The following is a 23,303-nucleotide window of genomic DNA, read 5'->3' on the forward strand; positions in this document are numbered from 1 at the left end:
TTGTGAACAGCAGAGGTAGAGAAAACAAAACCGTATATCCCCCGTGTAGTGGAAAAAACATGAGGGAAGAAATAGCGTAAAGAAAAGTTACCTAGTATAGGGCTGATGAACCACACCATCCCATACAACTGGTCTGGAAGCCCCATCTGAAGCAGCACAGGGGTAACATAGGCTGTTTCCATGGCATAGCTGAACTCAAGTCCAAAGAGAATGCACCCATTAAACAGGAGTTCAAGGAAAGACCTCTGAGGCTGGAGATCCCCAAAGTCAATCAAATCAATGGGACATGGAGTATTTGGTGGTGGCGGTGGCGAAGGGCGGATGTGTTTTCTCCTTTTCGGATGTCTCTTAAAGTTGTTGGCCCGATGACTGATGTGTCGTGTGACTGATTCAGAATAGCCTGGAACCTGTGACCTCCAGATTTCCTGAGAAGCCAAGCTTGGAAAAAGCGCAACATCGCTGGCAGGGGTTGCTGCAGACGATGGAATCATCGTGGATAGGTGTCTGGAAGAAAAAAAGCTCAGAATAAAATGGTCAAGTAAGAGAACCTTTGCTTAATTCACCTACTGAAGTTCAAACCGTTTCTGAACGTTTCACATATTGAGTACAGCCTTCTTAACAGTTACAGCACTTTTGTGTAGGACTGGAATCCTGATAGGTTCCAGACTTCTGGACTAACGATACCGTGAGATAAATGCTGCCCTCCCACCTACAGCCTAGGACGCTTCATTTTACAGCTTAGGCAAGCCATGGCATTTTACAGCTACAGCACAGCCCTTTGCTGGGACAGGGCAGAGACCTAGGCAGTTTACAGCCAAAGTGTCAGTTCCTAATTGCCATTAGGGAAGTTTTAGTTGTTCCTTCCACCCATTTTTCTGAGAAGTCTAGGGCAAGCAGGTTCAGCCCACTGCCTTCTTCAGAATGACAAGTCATAACATCTCAGACAGTGTTTCTTTCCTTTTAATTTTCAATTGAGAAAAATTAGAAGATGGGACAGAAGGAAAACGCTTATGAGAGCATGTGGTTCTTCTGCCTCATCGAGCAAAGATGATGAACTGAAAGGAAATGCACCACGAAGAAAAAAGCAACTGCAATGACAGCCACACACACTAAAGTCTTCTCTCACTCATTGGATCAATTTATTTAAACTAAATGCAGCTTTAGGAAACAGCTTTTATTTTACTGTGGACCAGCAAGATCCCCAGCCGACACAAAATCAGCAGAGCCAGCTGTTACGCTCTTCTGGCAGCACAAACCAGTTCAGGAAGCACTTGCTGAAATCAGGGAAGAGTGCTAAGCAAGACCAGCAGTGCTCTGGGAATCCCCAGATGGTAAACAATCCCTGGAGAATTACAGAGCTGGTACACGCTGGAGCAGCAGCCAAGCAGTTCTCTGAAAACAACGGAAGAATGGAAAAACAGTGCTCCTCCCCTCATCAGGCCCTACTGCTTCCATGTTGCAGATCCTGCCTGCCTCACAGGCTATCTATCTTTCCTGGTTCTTACTTGCTCACTAATAAATAGAGCTATTTCTGGCACTTTTGGATGGCTCACTTCTTCAGCCTAGAGTTAGGCCTATTGCCAGAAACAATTTCTATCCAAACTTTTCAAATTCACTCAATTCCTTTGATATCAGAGACAGATTAGTGACACCCTTGCATTTTAGATTTTGTTTCTAGTTATTGACCACAACCTACTGCTAACGTCTTCTTTCTAGCTAAATAAAAAGTATCTTATCTGTAGACAGTTGTAACACCTGCTAAAAAATTAACAACTCAAAAAACAAGCACTGACATATGGCATCACTTTACCCAAAGGATGTCACTTCCACTGTATGGAAGGGAATGACTCTGTACACCAGTTTTGGTACAGGCAAGATTCATTCTTCTGAAGGCCTTAACCCACCGTCATACTACTATTTCTGTGGCATGTCATTTTGCCCCCAGACTGCATTTGTACCCTGACTGCTGCTGGTGAAACGTCTGTCTTTTTTGCGTGAAGCCTCTATTAGAATTCATGACCCGTGATCAAGGTGGGTCATTTTTGTTTAAATTAATCATGTACAAAACCGATAATGCTTTCACATTTCAGAGTCATTTCTGTCATGAGGCATGCCCATAACATGAGACATTCATTTTATGGGTATTTCTCCTCTCTCTTTGCATAAATGAGACACCAGAGCTCCCATCATGGCTGCCTGGGCGTGATCTGCCACCATCAGGGATTCAGACTGAAAAACTTTAAACAATTAGCAGTCAGACATGTCACACTCTTCAGGAGTACTCATAACAGCAATGGGTTTACATTTATCTACAATTCACTCAAAATAAATGAAGATGAATCATGGCCTCAGTCTAGTGTACAACCAAGGAAAGCTATAGCATGGCTGCAAACCCGTACCCCTGCTGCAATGTGAAGCCACTTTTCAGTACTGATCCTAGCATCAGTGCTGCTTATGCTGGGACCAAGGGGTTCATCCAAAGTCTTTACACGAATGACTGAGTTTGATTTTCTTCCTATTTACATTACTGAATTCAGTAGAGACACTCTGTGCTGCAAGGATAGGGTCTGATCCTGTTTCTTGCAGGTTATGTTTCAGTAAGACTTCTTGAGACTGGAACGCCCAACAAACATGTTTTTGGAGTTCAGACTAGACAAGCCGAACACTTGGATGAGAAGAGTTGACAACAAATATGCTTGGTACCAAAAGATGCTACAGTATCATTTTTCTATGCAGTAACTGAAGTTTCAAAGCAATTCCCGTCAGGAAGATACATACGCCACAAACCACCCTCAGTACTGCTACTTTTCTCAGAGAATAATAGCACTCAAGTGCTGAAAAGCCTCCTCAGATCTTGTCGGAATCACTCGGGCTTGGCTGCGTGTAGCCAAAGCACAGGTACTGCATTGGGTAAAACGGCCAAATGGGTTTCAAAATAGCATCTTAGGGTAGAGGCTGACAGATCTGCTGAATAAACGAATGACCTGTGATTTCTTGTCTCTCATCGCCAGAATTAGAAACAGCTTGTAAGTGAAGTTTGACCTGTTCCTTCTTTTTGTCCACAGACCAAAGGCTACTGCACAGGGACGGCTACGCATCGCCCCGTATGTCCTGTATTTCATGGCTGGGTCCTAATAAGCAAAACAAAATCTCTTATTTGTTCAGAATCCCCAAAGGAAGAGTCTCCCAGCCTTCCTGCTACTTTGGCTGTGCAAAACTCCCACAAATCTCTCCTCGTTTCTGGCTGCCTCCTCCAGAGCGTTTCATGCACTAGTCTCTCTCTCTCCACAGCTCTTACCAATCTGTGCTCAACATCCCCAACACTTATCAAAAACAAAACCCAATAAACCCACGTTTACCACGATGCTGACGCAAGGGTTGTTAAGCATGGTGACACCGATGCCCTACACAGAACAATCCCCAGCTCCAGGTATGCTATTTTCAAAATGCTGAAAACTTGCTATGACCTATAGCTTTCATAAGCAGAATATTTATTTTCTGGGAGTATCTTTATGAACCTTCAGGGTGGAAGTAATTCCCTCAAGACGAGAATTTGTTAAAAACTGAGAGAGATACCAGAACAAAGATCTAGAGAAAACCCAACAACATTCATGGTCTAACAACCTTTTCACAAGATACTGCCATTCTAAGAGCAGTACTACATCACAACATACCTTGTCATTTGCACCCAGGGTAAATAAAAAGAGTCGATCTTCCTATATTCACCTATCGGTTTCATTTGATACTAATCCTTCCTTTATTTTCCTGCTTTATATTATGCATTGCAAAGAGATTATATAACAATTCACAAGTGACAACACTTCAGTGACAGATGAAACAACCCCTCTGTATGGCTCAAAAATACACGTGAGGCTCTGCAATTATTTGGAGTGAAAGACTATATTATTGACAGACAATGTGCTGCCAGTCCAGCAGAAATATAACATGGGTAGGGCCCACTCTTTCCTCATCACCCGTGCCCTTCAACATAAGAATTGGTCACCAGAAGACATCTTCAGAGGATTTAAGCCTGGCCTTAGGTGAACCTACCCATAATTAAACCAGCTTCAAAGCAGGAAGCCTCCCTTGTGTGTCAAAAACAGACATGACCGTAGGTCGCAGTCCACTTTCAATTTTTATTTGTGATTTTTGGCAAACGCTGTTTGTTAGACTAATAAATGCTCATCTTCTTCTGTAGGACCTTGGCAATGCTGGCTCTGCAGTCTGCCATCTGCATAGTCAGACGGACGTATGCACATCCAAAGAATATAACGTGCAGGGGACCAGGAGATCACCGTTTATTCTGAGCATCTCTATAACGAAAAGGAATTTCTCCTATTTCGATAGAATCTTATTTTTCTTCTGGGCCAAGTTTTTCTGAGGTGGGTACTGACGGCTCCTTAAGTACAACGAACACTAATGCTGAGTGAAAAGACCCAACGCCGTAAGGCGACACCACCCAAATGCTCGTTTCTGCCAAGGAAGAGTCCAGCCGCCGCATCGCAAACGCTGCCAGACCGCCCGGGGGCCGCGGCCCGCCCCAGCGCCCGCGGGGGCTCCCCACGCCTTCGCCCCGAGCAGGAGGCGCGCTCAGGCCGCCCGCCCACAGCGACCCCCGCGCCTCCGCCGCCCCGGGGCCACCGACCCCCGGGCGGCCCAAGCTGGCCCCGCGGGCGGCCCCCGCGCCCCCTCCCCGCGCCCCCGCCGGGCTCGCCCCGCGGGCGGCCCCCGCCCCGCCCCGCCTCGCCTCCCCTCACCTCCCCTCCAGCGGCCGGCGCGGCGCCCCCTCTGCGCCGCGCGGTGACGTCGCGCCGCGTCGTGCCGCGCGGTGACGTCCCCGACCCCGGTGACGTCACCCCCTCGGCCGGCCGGAGCGGTGTCTGCCAGCCGCACCGCGGCCCGGCGGAAAGGCGCCTGCGCCGGGTAGGAGAGGGCGCTGCGCGCACCGCGCGCGGGGGCAGCGCCCAGCAGGCTGCTGCCCGCGTGCGGCGGCGCTGCGGACCTCCCTGTTTCCCCTTCTCTAACAGCTCTGCTCACAATAGACATGAATGGAGAAGACAGTGCTGGTACGTGCGTGTACAAGTCTTAAGAGACCTCCTGTTATTATAGTTAGTTATTGTTACTGATTGTTTAGGTGCAGTCTAAGAGATGTATAGCGCATTCTCACTTTAAACTACCTACAGCCCTGCTGCATCTTTGGTGGCCCTGTGCTCTGTCTGCAGCAATACTCCCTCTAGCACATGAGGAAGCTGCTGTACTGCCATTTCCACAAACCGAGACCTTTTCCGCATCAGCATGGCAATCTCAATGCAAGCAGTTCACGGTATTACGATTGTTAGCTGAAGCAGAAATACTTTTGATAAGCCTGTGGAGTAGATGCTCCAGATGACACGGTGCTTCTGTGGCTGCCTTTATCTGTTCTATTTAACAAGGGTAGCACTCATCATCTTCCCATTCTTATGCTAACGTTATTTTGCAATTTTGTTTTATACTAGTATATTTCATGCTCTTATGTTCTGTATTTCCTCATGGTTTGCAAACAAAGATGTCATCAATTATTTAGTCCAGTCTGCTGTATTTTTAAGACACCTTAAACTCAGTCCAGGATGCTTACTTTTGTCTCCAGATTTCACTTACATGGGTAGCCACAACACTGCATGAATCTTTAGTATTTATTAGTATTTATCTTTTTTTAGTATTCATTGTGGCAGAACAATGGCTTCCCTGTACCGAAATCACAAGTCACAAGAGGAATAAGAAAGGTATGGCACTGGTATTACACCGAAAGCTAGCTCTCATTTATGCAGTTGGTGGTACAGTCATAACATCTGGAAAAGATGCTAGAGAGGACTGCTCAAGGCAGGTAGGGTTCAGCTTGTCCACAAACTCATATCAAGCCCAACATGAAATAGTGAGAAATCAGGATAACCTTGCAGCCCAGAAGGAAAGATGCAAGAGATCACTCAATAGTCTTATCACCATGGATTCCCTGGCAGTTGATCTGTGTTGTTCAATTTCTTAAGTCAATTTGGGCATTACACTGATCAAGTATCATTCATCAGTGTTTTTGGATGTGTGTGTAGTATGACAGTAGTGCAAAGGCCCTGTTTACAACATTAAGGGTTTTTTTATTTACAGCACAGCTACATTCGTAGGGCAGGTCTGTACCTGAGGAGGTCTGTACCTGGTCTAGATGCAAGTGGGTTTGGGATCCTGACCTCTCCTCACAAATGCTCTTCCTCAAAATCTCACCCTAAGGAGCACCTCAAGGGTCACCATTAACTTTTTCCCTTTACTGCTTTCCAAGAAAGTACCCTTTGAGCACATGTTATTCCCAAAGCGATTCTAAGATAATTGTCTATACAATTCTGCAAGATTTGGTTAAAGTGAGCAAGGAACTTGCCAAGCACTGGCACCGTACAGTGTACGGTATTTGATCCAGTTCACCTTTGCAACCCCCACCCCCCAACTTTGCCCATGTCAAAATGCCCAGGCAAACTAAAGACGGATGCGAGAGTCAGTCTAATGTCTCAGAAGACATCTTTGGGGAATGCGGTCACCCCCAAATATGCCTATTTGCCCCAAACATTACATGTTCTTTTGTTCCCAAGCCAGACACTATTACAGGCTCCTGTCAAAGATATTGCAGGTTCCTCATTTGGCATGCATTCTACCTCCAGTCCTTCTGGAACACTGAGACAATTTTGGTATTGAGATGTCCCTCACCTGTCTGTGCTGAGCACTCCCTTTCAGCTTCTCAGCCACAGGATTTCCGGAGCCTACGTCAACCCAGCCTTGCCACATGCCACTTCCTTGATGCTAGATGGTCGTCATCACAGCGTCATGCTGTGTCTTCTCCTCCCAGAGGGCCCCATCCACAGCACAACAGCCGCTGCTGTTTGCTGCCTATTGACAGCACAAACTGATTTTAGAAGCCAAATTCTTAATGAATTGATTAAAACCATTGCTGTGGCTCTGGAAGAAAACAGTCATGACCTGTACAAACCCATTTACTGATGGTGTCCCTCCTACTGGCATTTACATGTTTTCAACACCACAGCCACTGTAAAGATCCTTCATGCTACTGAGCAGCAAGGCTACTGAGCAGCACAAGCAAAAATGAAGATTTGCCACCCTAAGGGTGAAGGGCCAGGGCTGGGCTACTACTAAAAGGAAAAGAGGACGGTCCAGCCCAGTGCCACAGCTGGTAGGAAAATATGAACAGGCAGATCTGCTGCTGAAGGGATTAGAGAGCTGGGGCAAAAGCGTGCTGTTGCTGGGAAGGGCTATGACTGTCAGCAGTAGCTGCAGGAGCATCAGCTACCACCCCTCTCCAGCTTTGTAGTGCTCAAGGAGAGCTAACTGGGCTGTGCAGCTACGGCTGTTCTGCCACCCCAAATAGTTTGCTGCTTTCTTTGCTCAAGTCCCAGAGTTAGCCATTCCTTCAGCAAGCATGACTGAGGACACAGCACAACAGCCTGTGCTCCAGCCAGCCTCGGTCCTGCCATCCACATGCTAGAGGAAGTCTGTAAACACTGAACAGACAAACAGGATGTTTAGGAGTCACATTCCTCCTCATCAAGGACAATATTTTGTATTCCACCTGGGCATGGAGAGTTGGTCATATTAATGCCAGCAGATGGTCATCTGTTCCCTAGGGACACAATTGAGACAATAAGCAAGCTGTTTATACTGCATTAAACTAAACTAAACTGTCCACTCAAAATATACAAGGACCAGCTCATGCCATTTAACACAGAGCTTGTCCATTTGAGATGGTGGGACAAGGCGCTCTGTTCCTTCCCAGGGTAACTATAATGGAGAGAATGAAAGCGATTCCTGCTGTGCATTCATCTCTTGCAGTCCTGTGGGCTTTAGACAGAACAGAAACCACAAATCTCCTCTCCTTCCATTGCTGTAAGCTCACACATAAATTGTTGTTCAAATAAATGTAAGGATACCCATTTACTTTGTTCTAGTTTAACCCAACAGAGCTCAAAAGAGTGAGTTTTGGTGATGAATACCTACTGCTATGAATTTGCACTATTCCCTCCTACCATGATGTCTTCTCTGGGTGCAAGACTTTCTGCATTCATTAAATGCTTTTGTTTGGTCTTTCTATGAAGCAGCCTCTGACAGTTTATTCATCTCTCTACTCATTTACAGCTTCATTTTAGGCTGTTTCACTTGCCAGCAGACAGGCACCTCATTATTTGCCTTGCTTGAATCAGGACTTTTTCCTCTGTTTCTTGGAAACCTCTCTCAGTATCTCCATAATCCTTTTCTCTGAGATAAACATTAGCTCCAGTCAAGTGAAATTCTGCTTAAGCCAGAACACAGAATATGTTGTTCACTTTCTTAAAGAATGGGGTTTTGGTTGTGTGGCGTTGGGTGCTCCCTTTCTTTTTTTTTTTTTAAACTTCATTTAAAGGCATCTTTTAGTGAGGTTCAGTGCAGAACAGCAGACAACATGCTCTTACAGAAGCAAAGAGGTCAAAGAAAACCTATACCGGTACAGATCATACACTAATCTTGTCCCTTCAGAAAGGCCAATAACACGTGTTTTACTCTACTGTGTTTCTGTAGGTGATCATGAGCACAGCCACAGAAAGCTCCTTAGAACAAACCATACAGACTTGCAATAGTAGTACAACTTGTTTGCCCTTAATGCAGGAATTCTCAAAAGCATTGCCTTGCCAATATTGTAGGAATGTATCAGAAACTATATTCCCTTCTACACAGGGGGAAAAAAAAAAAAAAAAAAGGTTCTCAAGTTAAGTAGCCTTCTTTCTCTTTCTCGCTCTCTCTCTCCCCGTCCCTCTTCCCCCCCGCCCCCCTTTAGTGGAAATTACTTTGTTTAAAGGGGGAGGGGGGATCTTGTTTTGGAGGACTTTAGTTTGTCCCCTTTCTCTGAGTTCCAGGATGAAGGAAGTGAGGTGGTAGGACAGCAGGTGAGGAAAACCCAAAGCAGCGTAGGTTACAGTAGAATAATTGCTGAGCCTATCTCAAGTCAGTTTGCACAATTTCTGAGTCAATGACGGTATCACATACTGCGCAGCTTTCCTCTTTGTAGCACAGAAAGTGCTCAAGGTCCCACAAGTCCAGAATGAGATACTGTGTATTTCTTGCTCCTTGCGAGGAATAAATGGTCTAGTTTAATCTGTCATCTTTGACCACCACAAACCTGACAATAATACATAAAGAACCAAATGTCCTTCTTTTCCTACCCCACATTGATGCGACAAGTTAATTATTGTTCATCCACTAAAGTCTTTCAATAGGAAAAACAAAAAAGCCTTTGTCTTATTGAGGAGAATGAGATTCAGGGTTGAAGGGGCCACAAGGGGAATGGAGGACACTCCTTATTAGTTAATTAATAACTGGAAAGGTTAGATTAAAGAAAGCACTTAAAATTTATGAAAGAGTTGCAACCTCTTATCCATTTCTCATCAACACTTAGCTCTCGTTGAAAGAATATTTGACAGAGCCAGCTCTGCTGCCCTAGGACTTAGTGCCACAGCTGATTTGGCAAACTCATTGCCAGTGACATTATACAGTATGCACACTTTTCAACAGTTAGTGCTTTCATAGGTGTGTTTTATATACATACATATATATATGTATGTATGTATGTATGTATATGTATGTATATAGTTTCTTTATAACAAGTTTTTTCAAGCTGTATAGGATTTAGTGCCATGGATTCAAGCTCCACGATGCATTTGTTTGACATAAATTAAATTGCACAGGAAATTTTGGGTGACTTTTCAGAAGGGATTGGGGGAAAAATAACAACTCAGCTTATGGGGCTTTGTACAACAGCTTCTCTGTTTGGTTAATGCATCTGAAACCACCATGTCCCAGTCTACTGCATCCTCCCTGAGACTTTTTTTTTTTTTTTTTTTTTTTTTTTTGAGAACTACAGAGCAGTGTGAGTACTTAACAAGAAGCTACAAGTAAAGCCCTGTACGCTTGCTACTGGGCATCAGGCTTATCTCTTTTAAATGCAGTCTTTTTCCCAGCAAGTGTAATGATCCAAATATTCCTGTACTCCCTCTGAAAGTTTGACACAACTCTTCCTTTTGCTTAGAATATTCCTCACACTGTCCAGTGCAGTTAAAAAATAACATCATATTATTCATTCATTTTCTTAGGGCAATGACACAGTTTTCTTGAAGCTATCATTCTTTTGCAATTAACAATTTAAACGGGTGCCTTTTCAACCCTAGATTACTTGTAAGGGTGATGAGTTTGCAAACCAGGGCCCAAGATGTTTCTTAAATGGCAAGTTCATGACACAATTTTATCCTTATTTCAAATTAATTCTTCCAATGACAAAAATTGCAAGAGCTACCTGCATGAAAACAAGGTATCAGCATACAGGCTGAAACACTCTCTAAATCCCAAATCTCCTTGCTCCCTCAGCAACACACCCGCCAAGTCATTTCTAGAGCCAGTACCAGTTTGCAAAACACTCATTCTTGCTCTCTTCTCCTGAAATCTTCCTGCAGATGTATTCCAAGTACACTAGAGCTTTTGCCCCATTCCCAAATTCAAGTGAACTTTCCTTTCTACAACATTTATGACATCAATTGAAGAAGCAAACTTATATTTCAGTAAATGCCTAGTCATGCCAACAAGGTCCATGGCCTATGGTATCAAACACAGCGCAAACACAGAGTAAGGCAGAAAAAAGAAGCAAGTTCAAACTGGGTGAGGTGCATTTCAACTATACATTCTTAATGCTTACATGGTAAGCTCCTCTTACTGTGCAAATTACACTGCCCTAGCTTCCCTTACATGTCAACCGAGTGGGTGTAAAGAAACTGGTGGGAGGCTAATACAATATAAGAGCACAAAGAAGTCTCATATATGCCAGTTTACACATCACCTCCATATCTGGCCATTAGCTTATTGTCACATGACTTCAACAGCCCAGATAAAATCAGCTCCTGAACCTGGATTAACCAGACTCCTACGCTGGCTATTATAATGGATGCAATTAAACATTTAAAAGGCACTTGAATTTTTATTTTTAAAAAAGAAACAAAACAATCCCCCCAAAACACCATTAACAAGAAAAGACAGTATTTTGCTGCAGAATGAAAGTGGTAATGGCACCAATCCATTTGCATTAAAACTGTGCTTTCAATTTTTTGAGAAAATAAATTCAACATAGCAAACTACTGCATAAGATAAAAACATGAAATTTTCAAGAAACAAGCATGCATGTTCAAATAATTGCTAATAGAGCCCTTTGTAAGCCTACACTTAGACTTACACTCAGACAAATGGAAAATGAATTTGTGGCCATTCCCATCCTCTCCGGGAATACATTAAATCTACGCCTTCCTTTCTGGGTGCAAGGTGACCATATGGTCCTGACACAATCCATTAAGAAGTATTGAAGTGTAACAAGCGCACCAAACAACTACAGTGCACAACATTGAGCGTAGAGCTCTAAGAATAGGAAGAGACAGAAATATCCCCACTGTTGACAAATACATGAAGCAGGGCATAAACTGGGGCCATAATCCAAATGGCTTCATAAAACAGATGAGTCTTTTTTTCTTTTTTTTCCCTTTTTTTTTTTTAAAGGAAAGTCTTTAGTAAGGAAGCAATTGGTTTTAGAAAAACTGTAATACTACCGTGGTACAAATGAAACATCAGCAATCTATCAACCTAGTCCAGAATCGCTGTATCAGACTAAAACTGGACTACTGTGGCCCCTTCTCAAGTCTTAGAGGTTGATTACTTAGAAAAATTTCACTACTGCCAGGCTTCACTGAAACCATTGAAGTCTTGGGCACTGACAGACCACTAGTTTTCCTTCCACTGTCTTGCACTTGGTTTGACACTTGCTTCAGTTCAAACATGCAATTTCTACTGTAGCGCTGTACATACAGTTAGTGATTTGCCATCCTGAGCCATGCACAGTCACTGTTCAATGAGCACTTTTAATTGCCTCTGCAGGACAAACTAACTGTCCTCAAAATAATTTGAAGACTTGCACCTTGCTCCTGTCCTAACCAGACAAACCCTTCAATAGCTGGTCGGTCTCACAATGAATATCCAACGTTATACAGAGAATTAGCCACTAGAGGGCACTTAGTGAATTCAGAAAATTGAATGATATGGTACTTGGTATGGTAAAGCTAGGTCCTACAAAAGGACCAGACTTCAAAAGATGACTTTTCCATTCATCTCCTAGCCAGCTCCTGTAACCAATACAATATGATACTGAACCAGGGAAATACAATATTCTTTACCATATTCTGTTTTACCAGCAACTGACTGAGAGAAGACTGAGCAGAAGTCTCTTCCAAGGCAACACACATGCTAGGCTACGTTCACCAAGCATTTCTGGACAGATGAATGCTGAACGAAAATGTTAAATGCAGGCCGCTTTACCATGCAATATGTTGGTGGTGTAAACCACTCTTGTGCGCAGCTTAGGGGAGAGAGTCATAGGAAAACACAAAGCAATGTGACAAACTCACTGAAGTAGAGTATTTCATTTCACTATGTGCCCATAATACATTAAGCATTTCACAGAAGACAAGGACATGATGATGCCCCAAAGCACCTTCCAGGTTTTCTTCTGGATGTGACAAATCACTGAAAGGTGACAAACACTGGCAGGAATGCAGGAGGAAAGAGTGAGAATCCTGGATGCAGGAACTTGTGGTCACCCAGGGCAGGCACAGGCTATACATATTTTAGGACTAAAGTCAATTTTCATTTAAACACGTGACAAGAATAGGGATCACTGTCATCCCCATTATGTCACCTGAACAGCTCGATTCCTTGCTTTTCATGAGAGTTCCATGAACTCCAGCTTTCAGCCATCAGGTCTTGTCATTAACAAGATCAAAGATCTCTTGCCTATCAGATGTTTCATTTTTGTGATTCAGTACACTTTTAACCTTCTAGCGGAGAAGCATAACCAAATTCACTTCATGAGTGCTTCAGTGAGTTCTGGAAAATCTCAAATCACTGCTCTTGCACACGCCACGCGTAGGGTGGCATAAGGAAGGGCCACTAGAGTAGAGAGGGCTGAAGGAAAGCGCAGTCAGGCAAGGCACCATACCTGGGGGCAGACCCACAGCAACCTGCTGCCAGGTAAGCATGGTGCACGGTGACTCAGGCAGGTCTGTTGTCCCATGCATAGTTATTGGTGGGTGAGGCACGGTACCATGTGGCAAGGGGAGACAACCAGGGGTACCCAAGTGGTGCTGCAGAAGGCTGTTCTCTGGCAGCCATGCTGGCAGGGTGTGAGGACATCCTCGGCAGTGCTCAGGATGATACCAGGTATTCTAGCTCACAAAGGTAAAATCATGTGGCACATGGAGGGCACTGCAAAGATGGGAGATGCACCTGCCTTTTACTAAGCATTTATTAAATAAATGCTTTGGTTTAGAAACTGGCTCTGTACCTTGACTAAATTGACTTTGGAGGCCTATGGGAAGTGCTGCCCCACTTCCCTTGTTTATCACCAGGGAAATGAAAAACCACCAGATCCCTGGGGCTAATTACTTTCTTCAAAACCCAGCATTGCTCTATGTTTCTGACTCAGTGCAGTGTTCAATTTTCTACTAAGATTATATCTGTATCGCATTACAGGATGAGTTGCAATAGCACTCGATGTTAATTGCAGTGCACAGACTGCTCCCTTCTCTCCTTTATACCAGTTATCAAGAAAAACCAGAAAGTCTACTTCTGCTGTTTTTAATTTAGCCTCTTCCATCCATACGCAGTGCCTGTCAAACAGGAGAGGCAGGGGGTGTCATCCACTTTCTGCTTGAAAGTGTCTAGCAACAAGACAGAGACTAGAGGGCTGTCTACGTGCCATCCTAAACAATCAGTTACCTTGGGGAGACAGACAGATGTTAGGGTGTGGTACGGCCACTTGGTATAAACAGGTACAGACAGGTACATTAATATTCCTGGATGGTCCCAGAGCCACTCTGACAGCCTTCCTTGCCTCTGGCGTACACTGAGGCAGAGAAAAGGGCAAAGATGAAATATCAGGAAAAGGAAACCCCCTATGCCACTCAATAGAGCTTGCCTGTCTCCTTCGGGGCCTCTGTCCACCTTGCACAACAAATCAATCCTCAAAGCACCAAAGCAGGGCACGGCCACGTGCAGGCTCAGCAGAGCACAGAAACAAGCAGGGGCTGTGCATCCTGACTCGAGGAGCAGATGTGGCTCAGTGCGTTCTTCTATGGCAACTAAATCTGAGTACATTTGCTGGGTGATGAGTACAACTTCCTTTTCCCTGGAGCATGTACAAAGGGATAAGAGTTTTTAGTACCTTACCCTTATTTTGTAACAGTTCCTCTGACACAGCCTAGAAACCCTCCTATTGAAGCTGCACTCTGCTATTCCCTCCTGAATGTCCGTCTCTGGCAGCAGCATTCTAGTACGCTGCCATGCGGGATACAAACGTTTACTGGATACAAACCATTTCCTAGCGTATCATCTCCCCCTCTCCTTCCGTCACTAGTGAAGGGGATTTCTGTCACTTCAAGTGCTAACCAGCATTGCTAATGCTCAGGCACCTCCTGTTCTGGGTCATATGTACGCAAACAGAGTAACAATAGGGACTTGTGTAACGCTCCACACTTTCAAAGTAGTGTATGAATATCATTCAAACAAAATTGATTAATTAGTATACTGCAAAGCAACGCCTGCAGGACGACACAGAGTGTTATACAGTGAGATCTTTCAAATACAACTTCCTACTGAAACAACAGGAAGACAGCTATACTAGATGAGATAGCAGATCTGTGCCTTGTTTCAGGCAGGGGCTATTAGTGGACACCTAGGTAAAGAACAACAGGTTGCTGTTCACTAGCCTGCTTTTTGCTTCTACTGGTCTGGCCAAGTTAGTTACCTAGTAATCCAGACTTCTGCATAAACAGACTATTCACCTTGGTATTCAATTTGTTCAGTGTTTTCAGATAAGACAAAGTGCTTTAAGTATCTCATTTCTGAGATACTCAGAAGAAATTGCTAATTTCTTACTCTTTGGTTAAACCCCTTATCCCCATTTGGCAGATCATTCTCATGCCCAAAACACTGTCTACCCTCCCTCATCAGCAGTAAAGAAACTCCTCTGATTAGAGTCCAGCCTGCAACATGATGTTGCAGCTGGAGTTGCACTGGCGGTAGACTGGGTAGACTATTTTTTTTTTTTTTAAAGGAAAAAAAGGAAAGGAACAGAACATTCTGTCAAATAAACATTTGCTAAAGCTCTTGAGTAAGAGAAATGGAACAGGTAGCAAACACTAACCCTGATTAACTACCAGCTAAGATAAACACACAGTACACAAAGATTTCCTTTACATTATTTGGATCAAATTTCTATGCTGACCCTGATACGCTCATATATTAACTGGTCTCTCCAACAAGAGCCATGACCTTTGGACACAAAATAGGAGGTCAGGCCTCAAAGTAATCTAATTAATCTACTGCCTGGTAGAATAAAAACAGGCTTGTTATTCGTGTGACTTTCTCTCTCTCTTCCCCCCCCCCCCCATGAGGAGTATGTGATTTCTGCAGGTGCACAGTTACCCAGTTTCTTGGTAGTATTATCTGCTCTTTGGACCTAGGACTAGCTGAGCTTGCCGAGAATCCATGGTTTTGATCCTATATGGAAGTTTAGGTGCAGCTTCTAAGTCAGCTTTATGTCTGAAGAGCAAGCAGGCAGGAATCAGTAAATGAATAATCTCTCAGCTATTGAATACTGATCCCAAGAAGTAGTACAACACAGGTAACTGCCAAGCTGTCACTGATTTGGAGCTCTTTAACTATGAATTTATCCAACAACATTTGACTAGGATCAGTACTGAAAGAAAATTCAAACTGAGTGAGGTTTGGATTCTCACATCTCTGTTCTCAGTGCCCAGTGCCACTGTGCTTAATACATGCAGTGAGGTTCCTAGCACAGAAGCCAAAGACTGCCTTGGCCATAGAAAATAAACTCCTTTTCCTCCCTTCCAGGGGTTCTTCTCTTTTGAGGCTGAACCCCATGGAGACATATTCAGGAAGGGGTCTGACTGAAGCCATGGGATATCTTAATGAACAAGGAGTATTTTCCCTGCTAGGCCTGGTTACTGATAGAACTGACACTGGAGTCTAACTCTCAGGCCCCAAACTGAAAGATAGCACTGAAAAACTCGGAGAGAAAAATGGCAAACATGATTTGAGAGCTAGAAAACAGATTGCAGTAGTAGAGTTAAGAAATCCTATCCAGCTGTTGAATTCATGAATAAAACAGAGACACAGATAGATTTCAGTGCAAGTTATTTCACAGAGCACAGGCTATTCTAAATCAGTCAGTCCAATCAAGGACTGAAAGTTAAAGCTAAATAAATTCAAATTAGAAATAAAGTACATGTTTTTAAGAGTGAGAAGGGATCAAGCATTGCAATAAGCTACCAAGGGAAGTGGTGGACACATATGCCTTTGTGGAATACACGCATTAGTCAAACAGAGCTCACTAGAGGGAAACATGGATGGAAGTCTGTGTTTTTGCTATGTAAGAGCTCAGCCCAAGAGACTAATGGTCCTTTGTAGCCATAAAGGCAAGACCTTTGCACCTATTTAACCAGTCTCTTCTCGAAGACAGTAAGGGCAGAGCTAAATCACATCCATCCCACACTATAAGCCAGTTTACAATCTCTTGCCAAGGAGACAGAAAATCTCTTTCTAAGGTCTCATGGTCAGAGGGAAGGACACTGTGACCCCAAACAGGTTATGGTCTCCTGGCTCTCCTTTTCACACTGGCAAAGATGCTGAACAGCCTTCCTGTGAGCAGGTGACATACACTTCCACCTCCACCACCTTTTTTTAATTAAAAAACAATCCAAATGCACTAGGAGACTTGCTTATGTGCTAGGTCAGGTTATATGGAAATAAAATGGGAGAACCTTTTGATCTGAAGGGAAATTGGCATCCTGAGAAATAGGCACATGGGCTCATTTAAATTTCAGATATCAAATGAGTATCTTCATCAAGGGATACAGAGATAGACTTCACAACTGAAAAGCAGCCATAAAGAACAGAGGTCAAAGCTAATATTTGGGATTTATACAACATGAAGTAGATTTTTGTCACTAGCTCTTGTTATATGGCAAGTTGGATAGGATAGGAACAGGTCTGATGCATATATCTTCCTGAAGATTAACTTGTTACCTACCTTTGCACAGCTCCTCAAGCCACTCGCTTGCCTAAGGAGAAACGTTGCTACCAAATCCAGTGCATGAACCTCTGACAGAACCTGTCCTTTACTTTCCATGGATGACAGTAATAATAAAGCTGGGTCACCCAGCTCACAGATGCAGGAGCACATAGCCTTATTACAGTATTGTTCCTGGGAACATTGTGCATATTATACATTCTCCCCAACAAAAGAGATGACCAGGACTAGTCTCTTCCTCAGCTTCACAGCACACTGCACCATGCTGACTCTGGGAATCCTCTCAGAATTATTTTCCCTTAAGAAATTCAATAGGACAGAAGCATATAGATTCTTGTGAGACCTTCTGTACTGTCAGTAAAAGGGAAAGAAACAACCTATTTTAACTTCAGGAGTCAACATTCATGACCTTTTGCAACATCCCCTTTAATTTAAAATTGAACCATTCTATGAAGCCAAAAGAGACCTTCTTTCTTTCCTCTGAGGCTCTGTGACCAGACCAACACACAGAATTCCTGCATGAGAGCACGACAGATTTAGACAGCAGCAGAATTTTCTCCATTACACTCTGGTCTAACGTCACTGCAGAAGTTTGTCTCAGTCAGCGTGTCGCATCCCTTTCAGCCCTCCATTCTAGGGCTTGAGGTTTCCCTGTGTTTTCCATCACAAGAACATTTATAATGCTCTGTCCTCTACCTGTTTAATAATAATCTTAGCATTGCTGTGGATGTCTTTTTTGCCATACCTGACCTTTCAACTAAAACAACAGCCTCCGTAGTAGTAGTTCTGTACAGGAAGAGGGAGCTAGAATTCTGATGTGCTTTTATCACATTTATCATTTCCAGAGTTGCCAAGTTGGACAGCTGGCCTAGACACGTCACATCTCTTAAGAAGTTCTCCGAACACGCATGCACCTTAGATTGCCTCCATGTGACATATCAACTGGATCTTCAGCCTTTGCTATTCTCCACCAAAATGGAATTTGCTTTGTAAACTTCCCTTTGCAATTTTGTATAAGCCCACCAGCACTTGAACACTGCCTATCTTTGTGCACTCCTCCATGGTTACCTAGGGGCAAAATGCACCTGACTGGGAAAAGGTTTTTCGCGTGTTAACTCAGCCTTAGCTCTAAATCCCTGACAGGAGACTTCTAAGTGGAAGGGGTTGGGGAGGAAGTTATATTAAACGGTCTGTCCATATCCATCAACAGAAACCCCTACTGTCACCTTTCTCCCTGGTCAGTTGACTGAAGTCATGACCCCCATATCAGCTACAGTGTACATCAGAACAGCTGTTTACCTCTTTGTTTTGCACAGAGTGTGCAGCTATGTAGCAACACACACATTACATAATCGTAAGTCATAAACTAAAAGGAGTCAGATTGCTAAATCCATCCACTGTGTTGATGAGATTTTTACTTCCATCACCTGATAATTTAATTGCTCAATTAACTCCACCTGAATGCCTTAGCTGTGGTAGAGGAATGTTCCCTTGCAGGTCACGGTAAATCAGAAGACAGGAAGCAAGTAAACAATGCAAAGGTAAATGATTCCACTACAGCAAACCAAATGCATCCTCCAGTTGTATTTTCTCTGCTGATCCGCTCCTTGCATTAGTGTTTTAGGGACAGAAGAGGCAACAGACAATTAAAAGACCATAAACTGGTCAAAAAACAGCATCACAGGAGTCCCCTCCCCGCCAAGTAGTTTAATCCCAAAGCTTTCTTAGATTCAAACCTAGCTCAGATTTCTTTTTGTATTTTTGAAATCACATACTATGCCTAATTTAGGTAATGGAGGTATCTCCTTGTTGTTGGGGGCTTTGAAACATCTACTGCATCACCAAACATTATACTATTGCTATCCTTCAGCCAAGAGACAAGTGGAGTAGATGCCATTGAAGTGGTGCCCATTGATCATCTTGGATTATCAGTCTGTGAATGTGACTCTTGTGCATCAACAGACCATAGCACAGAGGTTTTTGCTTGCAATGAATGTGGACTGTAGGCAGGTACAAATTGACAGTCTTTCTCATTAAGTGTAGAACTTAATTTTAAAGTAATCACTTCTGCTGCAGAAACAACTCTTCAGTGTACTGTAGACACCTAGATCATAAGAAACTAATTGATTCATAGCATTCAAAGAAAACAAAGGAGATGTGGTTACCAGAGAACTCTGTGTTTGTAGTAGACTGGCTATCGTGTAGGAAGGGCCTGGCCCCAAATAAATGCATTTGACATACAGTTCCGTTCGAAACTGTTCTTGTACTGTGCTCAACATTGGAATTAATTCACCACCACTAATCCACCCCACAACCAGAAAATCTGACTCATTCATCCTCTTCCTCTGGATAGAGGCTGACCCTTGACCTCTTTTCCCCACAGCTTGAAGGTGACTTAAAGCATTTGCTTGGATAGTGACTTTCCCAGACTTCTATGTCTGGATCACACTGATCTCAGGCTATGGCACTATATTGCAAGAAAAAGTAACAAATGGATGCACACTCAGAGTACGGACAAAAAAATTTGCATTCACCACCATGCTGCTTTTTGGGCCTACTTTTAAACCATATTAGTAAATACACTTTCTCTGTTTGTTTTTTGGGTATTACTCCTTTTGGGCTAAATCATTACTCTATGCCCTGATGTGAAATTTGACCATAAACTGCATATTGTTTATCTGTGTATTGTCTAGGACTAATTTAGTCCCTTCCCTAGTGAGCTCACAGCCTCTCTCCCATATATATTTCTGTAACACATTTGACTAACAACCTTCACCGGAGACAGGAAGTAAATTTTCACATTGGATCATTCATGAAACCAGCATGAGCAAAGGTCAGGAAAACATGTAAGAATAAATGGAATTCTTCAGGGTACAGAACCTTAAAGAAAATCAAGGCCGAGAGGTGAGCAGGGGTCATAATCGCAGTGAACTGCACATACCTTAATCATGTACTCTTTCATCTAGTAGATTGCACTGAGACACAAAATGAAGCGACAGCAGTCAAATTCATAGCACTCTCCCTCTGGTGTCTGTTTCAAAACCTGAGTTCTCCTGCACAAGTAATGATACCATGTTGTTTTACTTACTCGGCCAACAGCCACAAAGAAGGTAGTATTCCGCTCAAACTTTAAAAATATCAACTCCAGAAAGAACAGACCTCAGTTATGCTACAGCTGACTGACTGACTTGAGGAAAATCTCCATGTTGTTCCAAAAGTGCTCCAAATAAATGAAGGAGAAATGGTTCACAAGATAGTGTAACAACCTGTCTGCTGTAGCAAAATGTAACTAGAAGCACCACTGCTTATACCATAGCTGTACCCTGCTTAGTCTTGGGATGAATTTATATCTGATGCATACAATAATCTGCCTAAAAAGCCATGGAAGCCATAACATGTCCTGCTTAATTTCTGGGATAAAGTACCTTAAAAAGCAGCAATGCTTTGAGAAGTTGACTTTCTTTTGTGTACTTAACACAGAAGCCCACAATTTAAGTTGTAAATACACACAGGTTATAAATAAACTTAAAAGTTTCCTATAGCACAACACAGACAGGAGGAAATTCTCCAGCAGGGCAAGTGCTCACATGAAGAAAAATCTAAAGGCACCAAAGTAAAAGCAAGTTCAGCAAGCATATGCCAAACCCTAGATTGGCCAAAAGGAACAGAGATCTGCTCTTGAAGAACAGTCTGTGTCACAGAGGCTCCAGGAAACCTGCTTCCTCTCTCCGGAAGTGTATTTCCACTGATCCACACTCCCAGAACCTGGCCTCCCCTGCTAGCAGTGAAGTTGCCTGTGGTTGGGAAAAGCTGAGGCTGACCCAGCTCTACCACCACTGACTCGCCCCAGCGGCATTTCCCTCAGGCAGCCCTGCAGAAGCTAAAGGGGGCAAAGCAGAGATTCCTCTTTTTTATCCAAGGCCTGCGCTAAAATTTCCCACACTGCACATCAAGTTTAACCTTTCAAGTTGTGCTTGTCATGACTGAATGTATGCAAACAGAGCAACACATCCTGTATTTTCCTCCATATTCCAGAGGTTATAGGGAGAAGAATCAAGCTATGACATAAAATATACAGCACATGGATTTTATGTTCTGAAGTCAGCTGTACAGAATACAACCAAATCACTGGTTGAGTAATTAAATAGCTACAGTTTTGCATAATTCATGGGAAAATTTACGATGACTGTCACTTTGCCAGCCAGGACACAGGCCAAGGAAAAAGAACGACTAGAGGGAATTTCAGTTGAAATCAATGTTTCATTATCAATAGAGTGTCAGATGATGTTTTAAGAGACTTAGAAAAGGCTGCAAGTATAAAACCAGTAATACTGATTACAAAAATAGTAGTGTTATGCTTAGCATTCTGGACACATATGGGTTTGGGTTTTTTAGGGAGTGGGGTGTTCTTTCCTTCCTTTATTTTTTTGGGGGGGAGGGGGAGAATAAATGTATTTTCCTCCCTAAATTATCCTGAAGTTTCTCAACTCCTATCACATGCTGCTACAAATTATAAGAGGTGTAAAATTTAAGAACTGGATGACCTAGAATGGTTTTGGTTCATGATAACAAAATTACTGATTTGGTATACGAAGTTTCAGGATTAAACATACATTTCCAAGAAATAAACATATGGTAAAATCATATATTCTATTTCAAGGTAATCAGAATGTTTGAATGAATGTAAATAATCCTCTTAACATATGGGTACAGATCACAGTTTTTAAATATGCAATCTGAAAAGCCTACTAAAAATGTTAGGCCTCCAATAGGAAACGCAGAACAGTGTGTGGGAGTGACACACTGTACCCTTATTCACAACAATAAATTCAAACTTCCACATCTGTGTGGGATGTTTTGCTCCTGCTAAACTTACTAGAGGAAGCCGGTCCACCACAATCTTTGAAAACACTGAAAAGCTCTCTGTAGTTGACTTACTGTTAGTCCATATTCTCCTTAATTTTGTCACATTTTGTAGCACATACCTTCTTCTGCGATAGAGATGGACAGTTTACTTCTTTTGCCAGATTAATGTTACCTATGCTATTCTGTCCATCCCTATACTTGATGGCAGTGATGAAAGACAAAGAAATATAAATTTGCAACAATCTTTTTCCAGTTCACTGGGTATAAATGTTTATGCAAGTATAATTGTTTTATTGATCTCACATTGCAAGACTCAGTATATCTGTCTTGGCAGGAAACCACAAATAAGGTAAACCTACACATAGACAATGATTATGCAAACTATTGGATTGATTTAATGATAACATAATTTTCCTTGAAATGTTTACAGAATAATTGCTAACTGAATTATTTATGAAAAACAGAGCAAAGGTGGAAGATACAGAGTGCAGGACCCCCGTGGCTATGCAGATACTCAACCCTGGCCTATTTCTAAACATGAGCAAGCTTTTGGTCTGTACAGAAGAGAGAGGAAAAAAACCCTTCTGTTTGTTCCACTCTCATAATGCACTCTATTGAGAGCACTCAGGATGACTGCATGGACGTTTTTTGTACATTGTGCCCTGACTTAAGCTGCTCTTACTGCCTGAAAAATGTGTGTGTGTGGGGGGGGGGGGGGTCCCTTTAAACCAGATAAGCATCCTGATTGAATTCACCACATGACTACCCCCATGACCACCACTGGCATAACAGAACAGAGGTACATGAGGTCAAAGAGGGCATATGAGCAGAGATTTCTGCTCAAAGAAATGGCCATCTAATCATCCCCTAAGAGGTTAATGCATAGAGGAGGATAAAAGGGAATAAACTTGTTGTCCATGCCCATTGTAAACAGTAAGCAAAACAATAAATCAAAAGTGATTGCTATATTGCATTAAGGGAGATTTACGTTAGATAGGAGGCAAAACCTTCTGTTCAAAAGAACTGTAAATAGTTTAGGGAGATAGGGTAGTCTCTGCCACTGGAGATTTTTAAGATTATCTGCCAGGGCTCTTGAAAAAACGATTAGGGACGTTAGAAACTGCCTTGGGCCAGGGAGATGGAATAAAGGAAATCTGTGACATCTCAAGGTCTTTTCTAGCTTTTCCAGAAGGTATTCAATGAAAATGGCTTTGAAAAGCAGCAAATTCAAAAT

At 42.9% G+C, this 23,303-nt stretch overlaps 1 protein-coding gene across 11 annotated transcripts in view; it reads right to left on the reverse strand.

Moving 5' to 3' along the window:
- The window catches only part of SLC45A1 (solute carrier family 45 member 1), a 76,628-nt gene that overhangs the window by 7,385 nt on the left and 45,940 nt on the right, over nt 1-23,303 (reverse strand). For 6 of the 11 annotated variants that reach the window (XM_067311246.1, XM_067311247.1, XM_067311245.1 and 3 more), the window contains one exon: nt 92-504. In XM_067311246.1, the coding sequence (XP_067167347.1) occupies nt 92-504 (413 nt within the window). Of the gene's footprint in view, nt 1-91; nt 505-4,757; nt 4,838-6,726; nt 6,907-20,144; nt 20,257-23,303 lie in introns of those variants that run through there. The other 5 variants (XM_013957450.2, XM_013957448.2, XM_067311248.1 and 2 more) reach the window with 4 other exon arrangements.

Source organism: Apteryx mantelli, chromosome 26 (genome assembly GCF_036417845.1).
Source record: "Apteryx mantelli isolate bAptMan1 chromosome 26, bAptMan1.hap1, whole genome shotgun sequence".
Classification (NCBI taxonomy): Eukaryota; Metazoa; Chordata; class Aves; order Apterygiformes; family Apterygidae; genus Apteryx; species Apteryx mantelli.